The 25,391-nt window shown below is 37.2% G+C and overlaps 1 protein-coding gene across 3 annotated transcripts in view; it reads left to right on the top strand.

Annotated features, from left to right (window-relative positions):
- The window catches only part of MMS22L (MMS22 like, DNA repair protein), an 89,593-nt gene that overhangs the window by 40,927 nt on the left and 23,275 nt on the right, over positions 1-25,391 (top strand). For all 3 annotated transcript variants that reach the window (XM_030267628.4, XM_032747244.3, XM_072926692.1), the window contains exon 15: positions 23,680-23,870. In XM_030267628.4, coding sequence (XP_030123488.4) covers positions 23,680-23,870 — 191 coding nt within the window. The remainder of the gene's footprint in view (positions 1-23,679; positions 23,871-25,391) is intronic.

The following is a 25,391-nucleotide window of genomic DNA, read 5'->3' as shown; positions in this document are numbered from 1 at the left end:
AGGCTTCAGTGTTACTTGTGTAATCTTAGTATTATCAGTGTTTAATGGCATTTGTTCAGATCACTGAAAATTAAGAACTGTTTAGCACAAGTTGTATTAGATGAAAAATTTTAGGGTTTGAGTTTGTATGTAGCCAGAAATTAGAGGGTATTTCTCTGTTCAAATGGAAAACAAAGCCAGAATTTTAAATTATTGTTATATTTTGAAATAAATTGCCATCAACAGGAGGAAATAGTGAAGGCCGAGTACTGAAATCAGGAAGAGCACATGGAAATAGAACATGGAATGCTTGACTTGCAGCCATACTGTCACAGTGTATGGGGAGGTGAGAGAAACAGGGGATCTTCACACCTGGGGTTGGTTGAAGTGAGGTAGCTGCCATTGCTCTTACACCATTTCTGCCCTTGCTTGTGGACTTTGCTGCCTGCCTGCTCAGCACAAATTCCTGCAAGGTCCAGTATTGTCCCTTCACTAGCACAGTTGCCACCTAGTGCAGGGGGGAAAACTGGAATTGTTTGTGAAGTGTATTCCCTTATATTTTGCAAGAAGTGGGAAGTGAACCTGCTAATTGTGCTTTCACCTCTGTTTACAGGATGTTTATTTATGTGAGTTTCTAAGACCATTGTATCTACAAGAAAATCTGAAATTCGACTGAAATCTATTGGTTAACTAACTTTTAACAGTGACTTTTTTATGCACGCAGCCTGTATGATATTACAAAGCAGGACCTAATGTGACTCTGCTTTAGGAAGAAATGACAAAAAATAATTAAATATTGTTGTAAAGTGTGTTAATAAAACTCCTGCAGGTGAGAAGAGCTGCTTATTCTGTCTTTAGCTGCAGTGTTCTGTATGCAGTTCTAGATATGTCATTTTATAAAATATTTATGAGTAAATTGAAAATTGGAGGGAGTCACAGAAATGAATGACTAGAGTAGGCAATGTATAAGTTTTGAAGTGAATTCAGCTAGGAGGAGTTAAGGGGAGACATGCTTGAACTTAGCGAGTATGTAAAAGAATGTTAAAGGTCTTCTACTGTTCTTCATGCTACTGGAGACAGAATTGGTAAATTCTGGGCAGAATTTTAAAATGGTTATTTAGAGTAGATTGCAAATGTAGCACTCGTGCAGGCTTCAAGAGAGTCTTGTGGAACCGAACTTACTTATTTTCTTTTTTTAGATATTTTTAAAATTTCCGTGTTCTGTTGAGGGAGAAGAATTGAACCTGTTTAGTGCTACTGTAGCCTACTTGTTCTTGGAATTTCTGGGGTGGGAGTGCAAAGATGGCTTCTACTGTATATACTGGACAGTGGCTATGCTGAAAAGGGTGATGGGTTTTTGGTGTTGGTTTTTTTTTTTTTTGTTTGAGTCTTGAAATCTGTCTAGAAAATCACTTTGCAAATGCTTTTTTAGGCATTGATACAGGGCATGTAGATGTGCATTGCCATGTTTTATTTGGCTTGGAGCAAGTCCAAGTGTCACTAATTGCCAGTGGCTAAATGCTTCAGCTTTCTTTACAGTGGCACTAAAACGGGGACAGTGAAAATGTGTTTAATGGGAAATGAGCCAAAAATAGTAGGCCACCATATATATCCTCCCTAAAAACAAACTGGAAAGAGGAAGGCATGCTCTGCAACATGTTCATTGTGCATCATCTCAGGATCTTGTGAGGTCCTCTTCCTAATGTTTCTTTTTCTGGGAGGAGCAAGTAGAGAGAGGTAAAAGCAGTTTGTAGTTTTCATAGTTGTCTGATTAAGCTGAAGGTGCTGTCTATTCCCTCTTTCACAATTAGAAGTCCCTGTTTATCTCTAATTGGGGTTAATTAAAGCCTGAGGGCAGTGCTGAGCCCCTGCCAATGACTGTAAGGTACACACATAATCCAGGCTGCAGCCCCTGACTGTAGGGAAGAGGGAGGTAACCATGGGCTTGTCCCAGGCTCTAATGATGCAGATGTGCTAATGCTTCTGAAAATGCAGGAGTGAACTTATTTTTGGTCAGATAGTTCTGTTCATTCATTAATTTCTGGCTGTTATAGAAGAGTTGTATGAAGTGTCTGGTTTAATGTGCATGCTTGCAAATCTGTGTTAAGAGGCAGGAAGCTCCTGGCTCTCTCTGTGGCAGTGCAGGGGCTGCACAGGCAGCCACAGCAGCCATTATGCACACAGCAGGAGCATCCTGCTGCCAGGGATGTGTCAACCTTTACTGAGGGGCAGGAGAGGGGAAGAACAGGCAAGTACAGATGTGTTTGCCAGGACAATGAGGTTTCCTTCTACTGCTTTTTGCAGTCTTGTTTTCCTTACAAAAAGTCAACCATGAGAATAAAACAGAGTATTTTCATTGATATTCTTTTGTTTTTCTGGACAGGACTATATTGTTTCGCTATTGGAGATGTGCCTTTGGAAAGACTTGACTAAGTGTTCCACATATCTGCCAATTAAAAATATTTTAGAGCTGCTAAAGATTTGCTGACAGGGAATTCCTCTGCTTCGCACCACAGCTATTTATATTAAAGGGTATTCTACAACAGCTTGAATTGGTGAGGCAAAACTGTCTGTATTTGTCCAGTGTGTTACATTTATGGGGACTTTTGTATTAGGTGCAAAGAGTACATCAGAAAGATATCAATGTGCTGCGATTATCTCTTAAATAATAATTAACTGTAACACAACCATGATCATCCAAACATCATAGGAAGAGTGAATATATTCAGGCAACCAAGGGATTTTACAATATAATTATGAGGCACTGGGGAGATGTGACCCTGTTTAGGGTAACGGGGAGCTGTGGTTAATTGATGCTAGAATAATCAGATTTTTGATGTTTTATTGTCCTGAGACCCTAGTCTTTGCAAGAATATGTGTGCACTTAAGGGAAAAAAAAAAGAAACCCCAAGCATGTGAAATTATAAGCCTAAAAGTGAATCCTGAAGTTATGCTTACATTATCTTGCCTTGCTGTACTGAATTACTGCTATGATTATAAGTGTTGAGAAATCATTTATATTGTCTGTAAATCATCCTCATTTTACATCACAGTGAAAATTCAATACATCTTGATTCTGAGTAGTTTGTAAAGGTATCTATTTTCCCAAGACATGAAAAATGACTAGCTTTATCCAAGTCAAACTCAAAAATTGAAGGTGTTCTTTTCTTGCAGCCAAGAAATTTTTGTTGTTTTCTTTCCTGAAAGAAAACCTTTGATATGTGTACAGTCTGAACGTTAGGACAGAAAATACAGTGGATGCAGTCCCCCTTGAGCTTCATTGTCTTCTCCAAATTTAGAATGTGAGATAAGAAAATGGCATCAAGTTGTACCAGGGAAAGTTTTGATTGGATACTAGGAAAAAGTTCTTTGTGGGAAGGGTTGTCAAGCACTGAAACAGGCTGCCCAGGAGTTATTTAAAAAAAGGAGATGTGGCACTTGGGGAAATAGTTTACTGGTGGACTTGGCACTGCTGGGTTAATATTTGGACTTCATGATCTTAAAGGTCTTTTCCAGCCTAAAAGGTTCTGTGATTCTGTGAGAATGAAAAACTGAATTTAATTTCATTAAAGTTCATTATGAAAGTGTTTCTACTGCACTACTGTGATACTGAACCTCTGGAATTTCTAATAGCTCAACCTGCCAAGATTTGAAGATTAACTGTAGCATTGCTACTGTCTCTTACTAAAAGGTTGTCTCTTGCTCTTTTTTTTCCTGTTCTCTTTTTCCTGCTCTCTCTTGAAACAGAGTAATTTCTGAAAACTCTTCAGCAGTCCTATCTCCATGTAAATTAATACTGTAAATTTTGCTGCTAGTGAGGGTGGAGGGGAGTAGTAAGAGTGGGTGGGGGGAGAGAAGAATTAAAATCATTCCAATAAATGGTTTAATTTATGCCTCAGCAGTTAAGCATGCTCCTGGTTAACAGAAATACCCTTCAGCTACACAGGATTTGGGAGGGTTGGAGGGCACTCATTTGCACATAAATAGCCATTAACTGATAAATTCCCAGAGGTCTCCTGTTGCATGCTAGTGGTTCTGACCTACTTAGCTAGCTTAAATTTGTTTTACAGAATTATTATAATTCCATCCTTGGTACTTAAACTTTGTGATTAATGCATGCCTCACAATACAATTAAAGTATAATTACACAGTTTTACAGTTTGCTATCATGGTGGTATTATTATTACAAAGAGCTGGATTTTGCAAATATTAGAAGAATTAGAGTTCTGATACCCATCACTTTGCTGTTATTAAGTGATTATGTTAAATGGGACCCCTTTATGTCTGAAGAATGAAGTGGAGAGAGGGGAATCATTAACTAGCACATCAGATGGTTTCTAAGTGATTGCGGAAGAGATGTGTGCTGACTTTTTTGCACATGTGTAGATGATAGGTGCAAATACCGTTTGTTCATCTTTGCGTGCTGCCTATGACATGCTCTAGCACATCTGTGCTGTAGTGCTTGAAAAAGTTTCATACTTAGAATCTCTGTTGAAAATCATTTGTATGTGTTAAACTTTGATTTTATTCTACTTCATTGAATCTTTTTATTACAATAACTTTTTTTATACTCTGATAAAAACATGAGCAGCCAGATACAGATGTACAATAGACCTCTGCAGTGTAGGGTAGGGTGTGCCTGCAAAGATGATACAGACCTTTCTCTTGTGCTATGTAGACTTGGAGCATTTCTCTGTGAGGGATCATCCTGACTTTTCAGTTTGTGCATAGATGTGCTGCATATTTATACTGGCTGCAAATAACAGTAAGTCACAAACACTGCTATTTTTACTTTAACTGCAACAGTTACCTGGCCTTCCCTATTTTTCAGGCTGAACTTTTTTCTCTGGCTACTACTCGTTCTTCAAGGAGTGATCCAAGAATCAGTAATGTTACTTGTATATGATATAAAAAAATTGCTCTGTGGTGCATAATTCTTATTACATCAATTTTCTTTTTTTCCCCACAATGCAGCTGTTTCAGAAAACTTAAATTATTACATTAATGATTAATATAATTAGCAATTAAAAGGACTGGAAATATTTTTTATACTATTTTCCTTATTCCATTGTAAGTAAAAATCTAATCTTACTTTGTTTATCTGTGAATATGTGCTATATTGCAGAGTTCACTGATGGGAAATGGATCAGTTGATGCATTTTCTGAATTACATATTCTGTTCTTCTAAAGCTCTAAGGTTATACTATAATATTTTTTATCTATAATTGCAACTGGAGTGAAAACTCCAAATGTGATACAGAAATCAAATGTTGCACCTTCTAGTCTTATTTGATCCAGTGCCTTGGTTTTCGTTTTTGCTTAGCTTAAAAAGACTTGTTGCTTATGTGATTTTCCAGTTTTCCTAAATTGTGCTATTCATTTCTTTAACAACGAAAATATTTCTTCTTTTTAATTCCAGAGAACACAAGGAGTAAAAGGCAAATAGAAATCTCTTTCTTAGAATTACTGCTTTTGCATCTATATTTATGCTGCTACAATGATATAATCTCTACTTTTGCTGTTATCATTTGAGCTCAGAAAACATTGGTCATTATTACTGACGCATGGAAGCATTCAAACAGGTAGCCAGTAATTATGCTTGGAAGAGTGTACTATATTTCAAGGCTTCCTGCTTGTGTGTTCGTGAATTGGTTTTATTTCTAGTCTTTGAAGAAAATACTGCATTGAAGTAATTTAAATCATTTTCATGTGGCACTGCAAAAATGCAAAGGCAAAGAAATGGTCAGCAATAAGAGCTGTTTTGCAAAGTTGGCTTGCAACAGCTACAACACTATGTGGAGAAAACAGTTATCCTGTAATAATAAGACTAATGAATTCAGAAATCCATTGATTGAACTGGCTCTGGGTAGATTATGTACAGGCTTGCTTCAAGGAGAGGAATTTATGAAATGTTTGCCGCATCCAGCAAGCACTGCTGCTATAATACAGCTGCCTCCTCAGTGGTTTGCTTTGATCCTGTGGAATGAAAGGACAGGAGGATCAGCTCAGGTCTAAATGAGATTACAGCTGGTTCGGCAGCTTATCTGGTCTAATGCCAACTAGTGTGGCTTTGCACGTCCTAAGGGGTTTACAACAGAAACTGTTTATTGAGTATCATCGGTTTACTCAACACAAGCAGGCTAATCCTTCCCAGCCTCAGCATGTTGTAGGATTGTGTATGAGCCAAACCAAAAGCTGGTGCAGCCAGGGCCTCCAGAGCCCTTTGTCTCGCTTCATATTGATTTTTTTTTTTACCTGTGTTAAAGACAGTAAAAAATAAAAACCAATAACCAGCCCTATTGTGAGCAAAAGGTTAATCTGACCTAAAAATCTTACAAAAGCATCTTTTAACCCTAGAAGGGATGGTAGCCTTTCTTTGACTTTTCACTCAAGGGATTTTCTAGTTTAGGGCTTTGAAGAACAAAATAGGAAAAACAGCTTCAACATTTAACTCTGTGTCTTGAAGTTGTCTCTGAATTCTTTCATCAGCTGCATAGAAAACTTTTAAAGTTAATTGTGACATTATTAACAATGTGTTGTCTGCCTGTGATAGGTGATGCTGTGTGACAAGGACATGACATGCTGAACATAGGCAGAGTAGTAGGAGCTGGTAGGTGTCCCAGGGCTCGTGCTGGTTTTTCACTATAGTGGGTTTTTTGTAAAAAAATAATCTCAGAAAGCACCTTCATTAGCTACTTTCTCAGTAAAAAAAAATATATTGCAAACTAGGCAAATGCATCTTAAGAAATAAAGTAACAAACAGGTACATAAAATCGGAATATTTTTTAAAAATTATGTTCTGCAAGTTTTTAAGCAACATCTCTTTCTGTTTTGATATTAAATGCAATACAATATTGCAAAACCAGCACAATTTCATACAATCCTATTTTATTGAGCATATTTTCTATCTGAGGTGAGTCTTTTGGAAGGCATTACAGCATGTGTCATTATAATCAAATGTTTTCTATAGTATAAAAAATATTAGATTAAACTTTAGGAAGCCTTGCACAGTAGTAGCAACACATTTACACTGGAAAGAAACATAGTAAGTTATCAAACCTACATTGTTGGAATTATTTCTAAATACTTTTTTTGTATATTATTGGGAATAATTTAATTGTTTTTCCCATTATGTGGAAAAGAGAATTTTTTGGCACATCTGTCATCAACTGCATGTGACAGACTTAAACTGGGAACTGTTTGAAGGCTGCTGATTGCTGTGTAAAATTGAGGAATTATGAATGGCTGTTTCCTCTTTATTTCACCTAATTGAAATGAATGTCAATTTAAGCTATATGTGAGCAAAGACGTTAACATGGACACCATGGAAAAATTGTGAGTGTTTTATGGAGAAATTTCAAAAAATGTGGAAGATAAATGTGAACTTTAATAATACTTAAGCCTAATGGATATGATATGGACAAGTTTAAAATGTGGTAATTGCTCATTTAGTTGTATTCTTTCAAATATGGTCTTAAAGGAATAGGTTGCTCTCATGTAGTGTTACATTTTAGCATGGTTGAAGATAAAAACTATTGTCAGTGATTGCTTAAAGTCTGTTCAAGCATCTGAACAGTGCAAATCACAGCATTTTGTCAGACTGTGAGAAGTTTTGCCTGGATAATGCTTCCCATACACACAGAGGTCGCAAGATAAATTATTTGCACAGTTTTACAGCATAGCTGGTGCTGGAAGTTAAATGGATGCCCAGTAGTAGAACTTGTAAAACATTTTCCTGTTAACACTAGCAGGCAGAATTGATATTGTTCATGGTACCTTTGATCTAATAAACAATCACTTTTAACAGTGATTTTTTTTCTGTGTTTCAGAGGGGGTGATGATATAGGTTTAGCAAGCCTGCAATCCTTCCTGGATGACAGATTAGCTCTACTGTCTGTATTACCCGGTGTTGGGAACAATGTTAGTGCAGGATGTTTTGTACCCAAAGTAATCACCTCCACTAAAAAGATATATTACATGAACAGCATCCTTTCCTGCAACAGATACTCCATAAGGAACAAAATTGATTTTGCAAGAAGGAAATGAAATACTTTGTTTTGGAATTTGGCAACAAGTTAGTTCATTATCTTGAGTACAAGTTTCCCTGCCTTCCAAAATCCGTTTTCTCTCTTGAGAGGAAGATTTTCCTAAACCACTTACAGTATATGACTGAAAGCAGCTTGCTAGAGAGTATCCATATGCATACAGGTTTTTTTTTTTTTGCAAAGACAGCTAGAGAAGCTAGAGCAAGAGAGATTCATTTTAGAAAAGAAAAACTTTATTTGAACTACACTTCCTCTCTCTGTTACAGTCTTGTTTAAAATTAAGAGTATTTTTGAAGTATTTTTCGTGCTTTCTGCCTGAAAAATGAGTTCTGTAGTAATACTGACAGTATTACAGGTGTAATGGTAAGATAGGTCTGTTACTGGAAATTATTTCAGAATATCTGAAGAGAGAGCTGTGGGTAGTAGTACTTTTAGTTGGTTTGTTTTCAGTATTTGGGTTTTAATATTTTGATACTCTCCTCAAGACTTTGTGCAGTTATCTTCAGAGTCCATCTCACTTTCCCATCAGAAAATTTTAACTGAGGTGGCATCAACTCAGTATCTGAATATCTGCAGCCAGAATAACAATTTTGCCAGTTTGTCTTTGCTTCTTTGTACTTGAGCCTGGGTGAGGACATGCTCAGTGAGAGAAACTGCATTTCTAAAGCTTTGCTAGATAATGGAGAAGTTGTCCTCAGTTAATGTTTCATACAATTTGTTGAACTTTGATTTTTATATTCTTAATTTTTTTAATAGCAGGGCTAAGAAGAATTTCAATTATCTTCGCATAGCCATAATTTTGCCATCACATTTCTAAGATTGCAAACTCTTTCAAAATTATCTTTATTCTTTTGATATATTTGAATGAAACGCTGCGAGCTTAAAGGGAGATCCACTTTAGTGCAGTCTGTGGGTATCTCTTCACCAGTGTGGGGAGTCCATCAGCCCTGAGAGTCTGATTAACTGCTGGGGTCTGAATTTTGAGAAATTATCTGTTTAGGGTCAACCTTTAAGCTTTAATTTTTATTTCAGCTATTGGTACTGTAAGAAATTACTTTTAAAAGTGTAAACAATAGTTTAGAGAAGAGATGAACCTGTCCCGTCATTATAATTCTCTGTCAGCTGCTGCTGATCTCGGAGTCCCACGGAAGAGCTAAAGGCAGAATTTTGGAAATTACTGTACCTAAAACTGGATTTCAGTGCTGGCCTTTCAGCACCATTACTTGGCATTCCAGTCACACTATACAGTTTCTGTTTTTCTTGAAATTTTTTTTTCTGAGTAAAAAAGATGGTAAGGAATTGGTAAAAATTACTTAGCTTGTAAAAATTCAGAAAATATTGTATCTGAGTCTGGGCTGTTGTGTTGCTATAGACAGCTACATTTCATTGCCCTCCTGGTGTTCTACAAGAATATGGTTCAAATAAATTATATTATATAAGTAAGCAGCATATTGGGTTCCCAGTAAAAGAAAAGCATTGAAATACCAATTTAAGGTGAGCAGAGGATGAACAAGATCATTAGAGGGCAGAAGTAAATGCTGTTATGAGGAGAGACAGAGAAAAAAGAGGTTTTCATCCTTAGGAAAGGAGAGTAGTAGGTAAGATGGAATCAAGATTCGTCACAAAGGTTTTAAGAATCAATGGATTGAGATTGTGAGGAAAGAAGTTTTTATTAGAAATAAGGATAAAATTTTCATAAGCATTGGAAAAATTTTCTAAGACATGTTGTAGAATTTTCCTCCTTAGTTTATTGAAGATTGGCATTGCTTTGAGCCAAGGGTTTTACCTCCAGGGGTCCCTTCCAAAAAGGTTTTTTTCTATGACTTTAGCTTTTAATAAAACATGTACAAAACAAAACCAACAAGTGACAAAATACAAATGGAAATGCTGTTTAACACAATGTCTAGAGTATGATGAATTTTAGAAGCACTACTTAAATGGAAGAGTTTTATGAAAGATACTGCAGTATCTATCAGAATCTGCAGTTTGTCTGTTTATTAAGTAACTTGACTTACAAAAGCACTTGCTCCTCACTTCAGCATTTCAGTTTCTCAGTCTGGCATTCTGATTCTCACTTTAAATTATATTCACATATGAGTCATTTCATGGTGATGTGGAAGGTTTGCATATACTTTCATCAGGGATTGCAGCAGGAAATGTGCCCTTGCCACCGAGAATCCTGGTTGCATCCTGTGCTGCAGTAGGCACAGCATTGCCAGCTGGTTCAGGGTGGGAACCCTTCCCCTCTGCTTATGGTGAGGCCACAGCTGGGAGTGCTGTGTCTAGTTCTGGGCTACTCAATACAAAAGAGACATGGACTTATTGGATAGGGTCCAATGAAGGGCTACAGAGATGGTTTTGGGACTGGAACATCTCTTTTGTGAGGAAAGGCTGAGAGAGCCAGGATTGTTCAGCCTGGACTGGTGAAGGGGGATTTTATCAATAAATAGAACTGTCTGAGGGGAGGGTGCAAAGAGGATGGAGCCAGGCTATTACTGGTGCCCAGTGACAAGACCATAGGCACAGGTGAGTCCCTCTGAATATCAGCAAACACTTTTATTTTCATTGTGAGGGTGACTGAGCACTACTACAGGTTGTCTAGGGACATTGTGGAGTCTCCATACTTGGAACTATTCAAAATCCATCTGAATGGGGTCATGGGCAGTCATCTTCTGCAAGCAAGGAATTCACTCAGAAGGTCTTGATGGGGTTGATTGGATCTTTCTTTTGATGATTTTGAAGGAAGACACTCTTTAACAAAGAACAAATGGTGCTAAACTTACTTGCTGTGACCCCCAAGCCTTTGGATGTAACTGTTCTGCTCTGATGGCAAGAAGGAAGAATCACGGTACCAGCACTGATGTGTTGTTTTCATATAAATACTTAACAGTTAATATTTTCTGTTCCCTATGTGGCAGATATTAGCATTTATGTTCCTAATAAAGTCTGAACTTGAATAAATATAACCCAAAGTGATCTGGGCTCCCTGTTCTTTCAAATATAAAATGGTTTGGAAACAAAATCTCCTGTTAAAAAAACAAAAATAACTTTGGTCCCTGATAACTTAAAGTTAGAAAAGTGTAATGACAGTTTCTCAGTTCTTTAAGAAATATTTTAGATAGAAGATTACTAGTGTTTTTTTCAACCAAAAAATTTAAAATCTTCAAAACAAAAGGCTGAAGTGTCTCATGGTTAGGGCAGATCATGGAACTTCCAATGATTTCTGTAGGCCTCCTCCTTCCCATCAGTTGTGAATGAGTATGTTTTGTGTGAACTCTAATTTTGTGAGATGATAGGAAATTTTGGGGAATTTTGTCTTAATTTGATCAAAACTAATTGTAATGTTGCAATAGATTTCTATTCAAAATAAGCCTTTTAAAAATTGAAATGCAGCTATTTGAAGTTCTGTGATATGGCAATGACTTGTAAATATTAAATTTGGTTTAGGTGGGGATTTTTGCATATATGTGAACTAAAAAAGGGGAATACAACAGCCTAGAATAGTGTCAATTTCAATGCAGCTTGTTACATTTTTTTCTTTATTTTTCTTTGTTCTTTTAGTGGATTAAAAAATTCTGTAGCTGACCTATACTGAAAATCTGCTTAGGGAAACTAAATATCATTTTATTGTGACTTTTTCTGTTGTTTCTTCAACAGAACTGAGCAGGCACTTGTTGAAAGCAACAAGATGACTCTGAGTGCCTTGAACAGTGCAGAATCTAGGAGGGAATACTTGGCTGAGATCTGTGAATGGCTGAGCCCTTGTGCTAAAATGAGTACCTGGACACTCTCTGGTAGAACTTCAGATTTTAGGACAGCAAAGGGTCACTTTGTATGTTTGTGCCTTCCAGTTTGTATTTTGCATTATGGACACAAAGGAAACTGCAATCTTAGCATATGCCTGTGCAGTACAGGGTAGAAGCTGGCATGGCTGAACACCAGTGAAGGTAATGAAGGAAAACTGTAGTTGGGCTCAAATCAGGTGTCTGTTTTCCCCAACAGTATTCCACAAACTGAAATGTGAACTAGTTGCACTGAATTAACATAGGTTGTATTGTCTTTGCAGCTCTTGCAATCTTATATTTTCTAAATGTGATTAGGAAAAGAAAACAGCTCTCTAACACAAATTTGCTAGGGTGGCTGTGGAAGATGTAATATTCTCCCATAGCAGACCTAGACAAAGCAAGCTTAAGCTCTGTTGCTTGCATTTAAATTATGGTCATAACAACTTATCTTTTCAGTGATGCAGTTAAACCCACTGAGAAGGGTTAAGGAGAAAGTGCTAAGTAATACTCTGCAGCTTTAAATATTTGGCTTTTCCATACCCTTGTGTTTTAGGGTTGTGTGTCTGTTCTGGTTAATATCTTTACTTTGTCTTTGAGAATGGTAAGGATGTTGGGGATTTCTTGTTCTCCCCATGTATTTTGAAAGCATTACTGAGTGCACACAACATGCTGTCACAGTGAATGCAGGGTTCTCTATTACTGTGCTTAGCTATAGAGAGGATTATATTAAACTCTGTAACCTTGCTGGAGCACCTCTGTACATTGCTGCTATACTGATAATCTTCACATGATTCAGTTGCAGTTGAAAATATTTTATTCACAGCATTAACACTTTCAATCCCAGTGAAGATTAGAATAGTTTGTATCAGGAGATAAGTCCGTCAATGGGCAGATAATTTTTCTAATTTTTTAAAATTTATTTATTAGTGTGGTCTTTCAACTGTTCCTTAGACATTTCTTCACTTAGGCATGTAGAGGGAATAATCATAAAGCCTAGCCATTTAAAAATGGATAAAACAATTTATTGATGAATGAATGATTGTTAACTAAGAGGTTCTTATGCTGTTTAATTGTTTACAAAGTAGTGACTGCTTTTGGAAAATATATGTGTTTTAAAAGAAATACACAAGAACATTTTGGAGTAACTGAGAAAAACATTTCCTAGTGTTCCCCATCCACAAATTATCTATGAATCAGTGGATTGAAGGAGCAACATAAGATTTGTTTACATTTTCTGTAATTAATGCTGACTTAGTAATGAACAGCTTTCCTCTAAAATCTGATGTTAAATGGAGACAAAAATCATTGGAATTTATTGCCCCATCTTCAATATTGCACATTATAAAATCAGAATTTTGATGACACTTGTACTGCGTATCTTTAAAATAAAGAGAATCTAGTCAGTAGAAAAGAATTCCAAGTTTGATTTCCTTTACTTTGTCCAAGATTATATAGCATATTGCTAGCATATTATTATATGCTAGTTCTTTTCCAAATCCTTGTCGTTTCTTGGAATTTAGTGGGAATTGCTTCAGGTAGACTGCTGACCCATTTCTCCATTTATGTATGACTTTCATCAAGCAATGAATGGAAAGTTCTTGTAAGTGTTTGTATGGAATATTCATTTGGATCTCATGATTATATCATTTCTTTGGCCTGCATCATTGCAAGTCTTACTGAGGATCCAAGTGTCTCTTCTGTTCTAAGTGCATGGGGTAAAGGTCACTGCAGGAAGAATGGAATAAAAATGGTATAATATAGTAGGGACTGTCTCTGCTTGACACTTCATTTGTGTATTTTTTTTTCTTTCTTAGTTAAATTCTATAGGATTTGCTGTGTGCTCATTTCCCTCTTTGAAGAATAGCCAAATTTCTTCCTGCAATTTCACGAGTTTAAAAATACTGTCTTCTTTTATTCTCTTGTCTCTGCCAAGTCAGTGGGAACTTTCACTGCTCTTCAGTGAAGGGCAGGAATATTTGGGCTGATACCACTTTGGCCTTTGTGCAGCTTATGCAATCCAGTAAAAAAAAGTAAAGGAGTATATATGAATTAAACCTAGATTTTTTGTCTTTGTCACACCAGTGTATGGTTTCCTTCTAAAAGTCCAGAAGGTGAATTCCCAAAGAATATTTGAAGTTTCAAGGGATTGCTGTGTTCAGAATATGTTGTGGTTTGACAAACTAACATCCCTTACTGTGAATGCTTGGTTTGAAAACTTTGAGGAGAATTAGGTAATGGCTGCTTTTGCCAGTTTTAGTGATTCCTTGATTGGAAAGATAATTTAATCTGTGAGAATTTTGCTGGTTATATATCATAGCATGTCGGAACTCAAAATGTCCCTCAGACATTTTCAGAGGTTCCAGGCCTTGGTCAGAAGCATTTTAGACCCTGGCAAACAGCAGAAAACAGCTGTGATTTTGAGTTTGAACCATGGAATGAATTACCAACTTTAAAGGTGGAACAAGCAGTCACAGAGGGTTAGATGATATAGTAAAAGTAGTCACAAATCAGAGGGTAAAATTTTTTAGTATTGTACAGGGGGGTTTTAACACCTGTACAGGGGGGTTTTACTTTGTACAGGGGGGTCAGGAGTTCTAAGATGGAGGAAAGTGGGCCTGAATCTGTTCTTCCTCCTTCTTCTTCCTTACCTCCATGTTCTTGATGATGTTGGCATTTTTCTATTGGTTTAGGCTGGGGACACACTGTTCAACGTAGATGATAGATATTGGCACATTATTGTAAATATAGTACACGTAATTTCTGGTATATAATGTTTGTACCATCCCACTGAGGGGCAGAGCCCCGCACACTGCCCTGCAGGACAGACCTGCGGCAGGGCAGCAGAACTTGTTATAGATAAGCAAAAATAAACAACCTTGAAAACAGCACAGACGAACTATGGCTTCTTCTTTGGCAACGGGGCAGCAAGACAGAGACTTTCTACAATCTCGGAATCACCAATACCCACGGATTCCGACAATAGCACATTATTGTTTGCATATATTGCTGTAGAAAAAATGGCTGTTTTAAAAGCCTGAGACTTTCAGTTCAATTTTTTCCTGTGGTACATACTGTTTGTTCTCTTATACTCAAACTAAATAATTCAGTGAAGAACATAAATCTATCAAATTCCTCTGTTTTAGTTTCGACAGAGCCCTATTTCTTGAATTTTATTTCTTTAAAGAAGTAGCAGTTAAGTTTTGTATTAAAAATTTTAGGAACTTGGACTTAAAATTTGAGTAGTATATGTTTGCCATTTTTGTGTTTTATGGGATCAATTGAAATGGTTATGTTTTGTGGGGGAGTTTTTTGTATGCTTTGTTTTTGTTTTTCATATAACCTTAAAGTTGGAAAACTATATATACTAGTTTTGATTTACTTTTAATTTTAAGTCAAAATGTAATCAATTACTTTTAATTGTGTAGTCCATAGACTGATTTGCAGAAGATGCATGAAACAAACAAAAAAATTAAACAAAAGCAGTAAAAAACATGCTTATGAGAATATTAAAAAACATAAGCACTAGATTCTTTATCTTTTTTTAGTATAATTCATTAATTGCTACATCTTGCATCATCTGTTTTAACACCCTCTCAGGTAATGTGAGAAAATATTACTGCCATACTTCACATTTAGAGTGATCTGAAACACTTTCTCCTCTCTTCCCTATGTTTTAGTGAATATTTCAAGTAATGTCTGAGAAATTAAGCTTGGCCCTAGTCTTCAAATCAGTAGAAGGAAAAAAGTACTGGTTTAAAGTGGTTAAAATTCTTAAAATGTGTATATCTTCAAAGAGCTTTATGTAATTTCCTGAATAGGTTTAGTTATGAGTAAGGATCATTTTGTTGAAGGCATTTCTTGTTGGTATTATTTAACTTGGGAAGGTGACCCTGAGCTAAATTACAATGTGTAATTTGAATGCCCATGGGCTGCCCTTCATTGGCTTGATTGGGAGAGATTATCTGGATTTCTAATATACTTTAATTACTCTGCTTATATAAATTGTCACATTAGAATCTTCTTAACTGTTGAGTCTGTTCTGTCAATGAGTCACTAACAATAGAAATATACTAGGCTCTTCCACTGAGACTTGAAGATTTATACCACCAATGGAAGAAGTGGAATGGTTCTATTTAAACCTATTGTATCTTCAGTAGAAAAGAGCATGTCATCTGATTCCACACAGGCAGTGATTGATGTGTGGTAAATTGAAAGGATCTGTAGCGTTTTCTATTTTGTTAAAAGACATTTTTTTCTATTAAGGCAACACAATGCGAAATATGTTTTAAGATGTTTGGGGGTGATGTATTCCTAATGTGCATGTGGCACAAAACCAAACAAACACAGTCTGAGTAGGAGTTTTGGGTGGAGAAAGGTAGAGTGTCTTTCAGCAATGGTTAGCTAAGGTTTTACAGAGAAGCAGTAGTAATTGAAATCATAGAATGGGTCAGGTTGGAAGGGACCACAGTGGGGTCATCTGGTCCAACCTCCCTGCTCAAGCAGGATTATTGTAGAGCTTATGGCACAGGATTGTGTGCAGACAGTTCTTCAGTATCCCTAGTGAGGGAGACTCCACAACCCCTCTGGGCAGCCTGATCCAGTGCTCAGTCGCCTTCATGTTCAGGTGGAATTTTCTGTGCATTCGTTTCTTTCTACAATGTTGTGGTGATGTTGGCTTCCTTTGACCTTTTATTCCTGGGTATCTCTCTGCCTGACAGCTCTGTTCAGGTGAGCTTAAAGGTTACCAGTACTTGGAAGAACCCTGCTCTCAAATGGTGTGTAGGGGTTTTCCAAGATACAATGGTCTGATGACCTACAATAACAGGTCCAGCTCACCAGCAGCTCATTTGACATGTGTAGTGAATGTGTCTTGTACAACAAACCACTCTTGCCTCCTCTCTGGGATTTTGTCTCCTGTTAATCTACAGGAAATGTAAAGAATTTAATCCAGCATGTGTCTGGTGGGCCCAGAGACATCTGATTTAGTGTCATGGAAACACAAATCTGTGTGTTTGGAACCACTTGTAGAGCCCAACTGTTGAAGATGTGTGCTTAAGTGTCTTGGGGTTTTGTTTTGTTTTGTTGTTTGTTTGTTACTTAAATCAGAGGCAGCAGCTGGGATGATTAAATATCTGCTCTCTAGTGATTAGTATGTATTACTGGGAGAGAAGAATGTCATGGGCTCCATTCCTTGTTCTGGGATTTCTCATTTTTATCCAGTAACTGACTTAATGTAAAATTCACCATCAAGAACAGAGCCCAAAATAGGGGCTCTATAGGGGCATAAATTAAATGGACCCAGCTGCCCTACGCCCTGATGCTGTGATTTATTTGGTTGTTACATAAAGAAATGTGTTTGAAAATGCAAGTAGCTACTGCTGCACCTTATGCAACCTGCCTGGTTTTTTTTGGTGTGGATTAGTCATGATCGAATTTCTGGGCCCCAGTAAACAGAGATTGTGAATCAGATGCTCAGCTCAAGGCTTTTGTGTAATTAGTTGCAGGCACCTGGGGAACTTTCTGGTCAAAAGAGGGTGATCTGTCTAAGTGAGCAGTTTGGGAATTATTATTCAGGAGTCTGATATCTGTTTGTGCCCTGCTTTTTAACCATTACATCCTTGTATCCCTTTGGATCTCATCCAACATCAAAGAGACATCATTTTGTGTATGCTTTATATTGTTCCTGATGAAGGCATGCTGTAACACACTGATACTAATGGTGTTGTGCAAGTCCACTATAAAGAATTTAAGTGCCCTGAGTGAATTTAAGCATTTGATAAAAATCCTATATATTAGAGTTCTCAGAAAAATCCCTCTTTCCTTGTTACCCCTCCCTACTCCATTGCATGTCTATAATCATCATATACATTCATAACCAGGCATGTTATTTGGACTTCTTTTTTGAGTTAACATTTAAACAAATGGTTTGCTGAAGCAAATTAAAGTGAAGGGATAACACTAAAACATAATTTAATAAATACTGAACTTATAATGGTAAGTTGATGTTTGATAATATTCTGTCATGATTTTTCACTTCTGCTTATACACCCTGCTGTACAGCAGTACAGCTCTGTGGTGTTGGTGCTATTGTTATGGCTTACACAGTGCTTACATTATAAACTGTGGGATCTTTTTCCAAATGTTTCTTTTAATGGATGGGAAAATGTATTTTTGGTCTTAAGTTTCTCATCTTGCTTAGCTTTTTGAAATGTAGCTTTTAATTCCACAAAGGTGGGTGAAAATTCTGTGCACTTTGAGAGTTCCCACTGCAGTTATACCAGTCTCAATATACTGGGTGCTATATAAAGGGATATAAAAAATAAATTGTATCCCAGAGAGCCTAGAAACAGATTTCAAAGGAGGCTTGGATGTTGGAATCAGACTTGGGTAGAATTTCGTCACCTTCCTTCCATGCATGTCTTACTGAAACAGACTGAATATGGAAGTGTCTGACAGTGTGTAGGTGACTCTGTTTTAAGCACCCAACTTCCCTAGGTACCAAAACATGTGCCCAGAGACTTTAAGACTGTTTTGATAGGCTGTAGCTGTTTAGCATCCAACTTAGGCACTTTGAGGCCATAAAGTAGATGTTCTAGCACTTAACATTCTCGTAAGCATGCTGTCAGTGCCCTTACTAAACATACTGATAACCAGGAGTTCAGTGCGGAGCTCTGCCACTGGCACTCCTGCATCTATAGCTGGGGCCAAGAGAAAGGAGGTTCACCTTTTCACACATGAGGTCAGATGGTCACAATCATTCACCAGTGAAAGGAAAACCAAAAGCCTTTATCATAAGATGCCTGAAACCCACATCTGTGGCTTGCCACCACTCTCTAAGCTGTACCACCATGCAGTGTGCCTTTTCTGTGAATCCAGATCCATTTCTTTTGCATGAATCTGCATTTGTAAGAGGTAGGATCATAGAGTTTTTTACTTATATCTTGGCAAAGTGCTATGATACTGCATTGAAAGCAGACTTGAACTTAGATGCAACCATTTTGGTTTTGCCTTTCTGAGTGTCAGTACTACAGTTCAGACTGAAATTAGTTTTTCTTTTTTAATACTTAAAAAAATCCTGTATAAAAATATTTAACTCACTCTAAAATGAGTTTTCCTTTACACTTTGTATGATACTTTATGGTTGTGATTCAGAAATGTTACATGTATTTAGTGTTAACTGCATATTTGAAGCACAGACAAAAAAATAAATGCCTATGAACAAATTACTAAGTAGAAGTTGAACAGTGAGTTTGTTAACATGAGAGTTGGTATCCACAGGCATCGATGAAATAGGTGATATAGTTGCAATTTTCTATATAACAGAATTAAGTGACATAATAGTCAACTAGTTGAATACTTATACTGGATTTTCAAAAGTGTATGGAGGGCACACAAGGAACTTTTTCAGCTTAATCTTGGATAGATTTACTTACTGGATATGTGTGTGGCTTCTTCTGAAACCTTGCTTGCAGTTCTGGTCACTGTAGATCGCAGTTCTGGTGGTATGTCAGGAAGAAATCAGTAGAGCTATTAAAGAAGTATTGGTGTTTTATGGCATTTGAAGAAAGTGAAATTGAATTAGTAGTTTGTAAGTAATTCTGCAATGCTGTTTGCTAAATATTGTTTGGTTGTTAAAAGCTGAGTGTACTGCTTGTCAGAAACTGGATGTTTTATGTCTTGAAACAGCTTGGAATCCCGGTGTCTGTGTCTGGTGGGAGGGGCAGGCCAGGCTTTGCTAAAGGTGAGGCAGTGCCCAGCTCCACCCCCAGGCCCTCCCCAAGCCCTGGTTGAGCTGTCAATCTTGGCATCATCTGGGGACCTGAGCAGAGGATAGATACGGACCTGTGGGAGCAAGGGCAGAGGAGGCCACAAAGTTGGCAAGAGGATTGGAGCAACTCCCCTACAAAGGCTGGGAAAGTTGGGGCTGTTCAGCCTGGGGAAGAGAAGGTTGCATGGAGACCTCATGGATACCTTCCAGTATCTGAACGGGCTGACAGGGAAGCTGGAGTGACTCTACATCTGTCCTTGTTGTGGTAGGACAAGGAGTAATGGATACAAACTGAAAGAGGGGAAATTTAAGTTATCTATTAGGAAAAAATTCTTTACTATCAGAGATACTGGAAAAGGTTGTCTGGAAAAGTTGTGGATGCCCCACAAATATTCAAGGCCAGATTGGATGGGGCTTTGGGCAACCTGGTCTAGTGAGAGATACTCCTGTCCATGGAGGGGTGTGGTAAATAGATAATTTTTAATGCCCCAGCCAACCAAAACAATTCTATGATTCCATGAACTGTGTTGATAATCTTAATGATATAAAATAAGGAGAATGTTTGGAAGGGAAATCTCAAAATTTAAATACTGTGCAAGTTCCATTGGTTTGCAAAGGGCACAAAGCACTTACTACCTCTCTTTGAATCTGATTGTGATGGTGCTTTGCTTCCTTTCACTTTGCCTGAGTTTTTCTGGAAATAACTGATGACTGTAGTTGAAATTCTATGCATCAAAACCATTCACCATTTTAGAAATACTCATAGATCTCTTCCCAATCTCCCTGGTTTTATCCAAGTGTGTTGGTCCTTCAGGTGGTGGTTTTTAATTATTTATTTGTTTCAACATCAAAAGGTAATTCAGGTCCTTTAAAAATACTTTCTTGAGCATAACCTTGGCTGTACTGGGCAGCTGAGATTTGTAGGTACTGTGGCTGGCCTGCCTTGGACTGGGAGTCAAGGAGCTGGGAATACTGTCTGTGAAGAAACCAATGTCTGTATTCATAGCCAGTGAGACCCTGAGGGTGGTTGCCCCTGGCAATGCTCGTAAGAGAGAGGTCTTCTCTCGCTGGGGAGTACTGAACCCTTGTAGATCAAATTAAATGACATTGCATTAAGTCTGGATGCTGTTATGCATCCAATGCAGATTATAGACTAGTAGTGACTTGAAAGTTTCCATTATATAGGCAGGCTGATGAGTTTCATGTTTTACTCTTCTGGCTTGACCTAAAGTTTGGCTCTCCTTTAGTAATGCAGGCTTGCAAAGGCATATTTTATGATTACAGTATCTACATCCAGATAAATGTCTGCAATTCCTTACCCTACTTGTAGGATATAGAAAATAGTCCTGTATGCTACTATTATACCTACACATCCAGCACAATCGTCATTCAGGTAGCACAAGCATTCCCTTCTTTAATAAACCCAGGGTTTATTTGATCTGATAGTAAAATGAAAAAAAAAAAAAAAACCCCAACACATTTTTTTTAAAAGAAATAGAAAATTCATTATTTAAATGAAATAAAAATCACACCAAGGTATTACCAATAATAAGGCAACTGGTGGTTCCAGAGTTCTTAACAGAATAGAAAATTAAATGTATAAAGTTTTAGAAATTGAGTAATGTTTGATGGTATGCTTGTCTAGTTTTAGAAAGTAGAAACCTGAATAAAAAGTAAAATTGCATTTATTCATATTTTAGTAGAGTTAAAAAATGTGCTAGTTTGTAGAAGTAGCTGGCTACATCAGCTGCAGCATTTATTGATGTCCCATTGATTCCAAGCATTTACCTTATTGCCAGCATTTGTGTAGGTTACTATGAATAAACATAAATACTGATTTGTACATGTTGCCCTTCCACTGACACAGAGATATATTACCTTACTTTGGAAGTCTGTGCACCCTTCTACTTTGCATAGATGGCTAAAGGAGATGCAAGGCACCCGTCTTTGGAGAGGCAATTTAGAGGAGAGAAAAAGGTCTTTGTGCAGTTTTACAGTGTAGTCTGGGTGTAAGTAGGACAGAATTTGGTCCCAGAAGTTTTATTCTCTGCATTATGAGGCATCATGTTTCCTTTCCTAACAAAATAGAACAGAAAAGCCCTTTGTTTTTACTGTTAAACTTTTTCTTTTTGTAATAGACAAAAATCATTTTTTGACTTTTGTCTTTAGCCTTTCTTTTATCTTTTCATCATTTGACCTCTAGACCCCACTTTCTACACCCTTTTCTTTGTCCTTTTTTTTTTCATAAGGGGATGCTCCCAAAGAAGTGTTGCTTGACTTTTTATGTTAATCTTGCTTCTATTTCAGTTCATGTTGACTTGGAGAATATGCCTTGTAAATAGGAATACCAACTGACATACTGAATATAATCCTCAGTTTCTAAGCATTGATTGTTTTCACAGCATCCTTAAAGGGTAAGCTGTCTCACTATCCAAATATCATGGCTGGGAAACTGAGGCTAACAAAGGCTGTATGATTTATGTGAAGCCACAGAGGGAATAAATGTTGGGTTTAGAATTCCTGGCTTCTGTTCCTGTGTTTGGACTCATGCCATCTCTCAGAGAAATCCTTGATTCCTCCTAATGCTGCATACCTTTCCTTGTCTGTTAAATGTAGCCATTCGAAAAGTAGCTGGTACTCAATTCTCTCTGTCCTGTTGAATCTAATGAATGCCTGCAGGCAGGCATAAGGTATCGTTACCTTTGACAGCCAGTATGTTTTATGTTTTAAATTATGTGTTGGGAAGAATTTTTGGATACTAATTTGATATAATGAGATGTGGTTCTAATATCAACCATACTATGGGAAGGCCTTGCAGCCAACCTACTCTTTATTTAAAATTATTCCATTTCAGATGTCCTAATGAGTGCTGTGAGTTGTGTAATTCTTTCATAATTTTCCTCTGTTCCCAGAAGGGAACTTGGAGCTGGAGTTTTTTGTATTTTTGTTTTGGTCTATTTCAAATTAGGGTAAGCATAAAATAAAGATCATGGGGAAGTTTTTTGTGAAACAGTTTCTATTGTGAGAATGGCAGTTAAGAAAAAAACATTGTAGTCTAGAAATGTTAGTGTTAAGGCAATTCTCAATGCCTCTGCGGTTTGCTATTATCTTATAAATATCTTGATTCTGACTTTACAGTGCTGTTTATAGAATTTAATAAAGCAAATGTAATAATGCTGCTTGTGCTTTAATGCGCAATCTCAATTGAGTTGACCAGAAGATAAATAGGAACAGGAATGATAGTGCATTCCTACAGATTGTTTTTAATAAGCATGTTATTTAGTTGATCAGCCCAGTACTGTAATGCTTCCTATCCTGCTCTACCAGACAAATTTATTAATGTCCCCCCCCCCGTTTCTCAGAGAACATTGATTCCCTGCAGACATATCTCTATTAAACCTCTAGAAAGTCACAACTTCCAAATTAGATTAAGTAGCAGGAATGATACTAGAAGAATCAAAGAAAATTGAGTGTGTTATTGAATTCATGCCACATCGTCTGAGGAAGAGATGGGAGTTATGTGTAGTGGTAACTTTTGTCTTTACTGTACTAACAAAGCTGTGGGCATTGCTGTCAAGCCTAATTGTCTGCAGTTCATCAGGATAAAATGAATCTTTTATCTAAACTCATACCTAGTGAGATTTTACAAGCGAGAAGTAGATTTCAGAAGGAAGCTTTACAATTGATCAAAATCATTTGCCATTATTTGCTGTACACAACTCAATCCTAAAAATCCTAGTGACAAAAATTTTAAAGAAGCCACCTGCGTTTGGATTGGAAGCAGACTTGCTTGTCATGCTAACAGTTGCAAAATTCAGATATTAATTTTAAAGCTGCTAATTTCTCATTTTGATCTGACATATTAAAAAGCATATAATTAATGGTTGACATTAGTAATTAACATTAACTTTATGGTGCTTAATATGCCATCATTCATCCATCAAGTAACTGGTATGCATAATGTCTTTGCATAAAGGTTTTAATTGCTCAAAATGATCCTTCAGTTCTCAGACTCTACGGTTTAAAGTAGCTGTAAATGCGTTTTTAGAAGATGTGAATTTTTCATTTATTGAACGTAAACATTGTTTTTGTTTCTCCCTAGGAGCGTGCACGAGCGTGTAAGCCAGGGACCTCAACTGGGAAAGGCAGCCCCTGATGCACAGCTTCCATTAGTGGCTAAAGAGCACCACCTTGCTGTCGCCAGCGCTCTCTGGAGAAATTTCTTCCCCTACTTGAAGAGCCAGAGAATGTCACAGACGCCGCCTTCCCCTCAGCTTGCTGATACAGCTGCAGGTTAGCACTGACCCTGCCTGCGACCTACTGGATTCGGTGCTATTCTCTGGGTCACAAACTTTCAAGGAGTTTGTACTTTGGGATATTTCTCCTTCCATGTAGTAACTTAAGTGTGTATGAATGAAAAAAAATAGAATCTGTGCTGAATGTTTTGACAGAAGGAAGTATTGTAGTGTTGAATTTCTTTAGGTTACAAACACATTGAGAATGCCAAAGGGGTTTGAAGCTATAAAAACCTGACTTCTTTTTCGCTACTAGTCACAGATTATAATCAACATGCAAGTGTTATACAATATAAATAAGAATACTGTTTTTCACTATATTTAGGATTTACTTGTTTTTGTAGAAGTTTATTTGTGTTAAACTGTTCATAATGGTTGAGATTCAAACTAATTTTTGAGAATATTTTTCATTTTAAAGCAATTTAAAAAAAGTTGCTTACTCGACTGTTGCTTTTTGCCAAACTGTTATGTTTGTGGTCATAAAACTATCTCATAATTCATTCTAATTATGTATCTTGCTTTACACTGAAGGCTTTTAATCTTGAAGTACAACATTCCATATGTGTGTGAACTCCACATGAAGCGAGTCAGCTTGGCAGTGAATAGAAAGATACCCCAGTTTGATCTTTCACATCAGTAGCTAACATGGCATTCTGCAGTTACAATGAAATCTTGTATCCAGTTAACTAAAATTCAGAAGAGTGAAACATAAAATAGTCTTTCCCATCATGGTATGAATTAGATAAAGTTACAAGCTCAGGAGTACTGAGTTGGTAATAGAAAAGCTAAAAGACCCTTCATTTGAAGCAGCTCCATGGTAGTTAGGAGGCAGCATTAATGAAAGAGGCAGTGTGCAACAGTAGTGGTCTCACACTGCTGAAACATGTGTGAGAAACAGCAATACAAATCAAAGGAGAAGGTTGTTAATGTCAAAACTTTCATTCATTTCCTGCAGTGACATAGATTTTTTTCTATTTTATATTATCACAGTGGAATAGCAAGAGCAGCAAGCTATTATAAACTCCTCTGAGAAGGAGGGGAGTGCAGTTGTGACCTGCTTTATAGAGATGTGTTAGGTAGCACTACAGAGACAGGCAAACCTTTCCCATGCTGTTTGAGCTTCTCGCCTTAAGGTTGCAGCCCAGAGGAGAGAGAGAGAGTAGCTGTCACAACTCTCCTGCTCCCCCTGCCAGGCAAACAGCCTGGGCCTCACAGCACTGTTCTGCCTCCCATTTCTCCCCAGCCTCTCTTATGGCTGATGCTGCAGAAACGAGGTGATAATCTGGAAGAAGGCTGGCACAAATTGTTTCCTCACCTAAGGCAGAGCAGGGACTCTGTATGACCTTATTGTTTACTCTGAGGCACATAAGGAAATGGGAAGTCCTTCATGGCTTAAGGTAGTCTGTCCCTGTACTGTTAATTAAAATGATTTTATTGTTGTTTCTGAAAACTAACCTTTTCTGTCTAATTTAAAGTCAATTTGTCAATGCATGCATGTTTATATTTATTTGAATTGGAG

The sequence above is a fragment of the Taeniopygia guttata genome, chromosome 3 (genome assembly GCF_048771995.1).
Source record: "Taeniopygia guttata chromosome 3, bTaeGut7.mat, whole genome shotgun sequence".
NCBI lineage: Eukaryota > Metazoa > Chordata > Aves > Passeriformes > Estrildidae > Taeniopygia > Taeniopygia guttata.
This window is presented reverse-complemented; position numbering and strand designations above follow the sequence as displayed.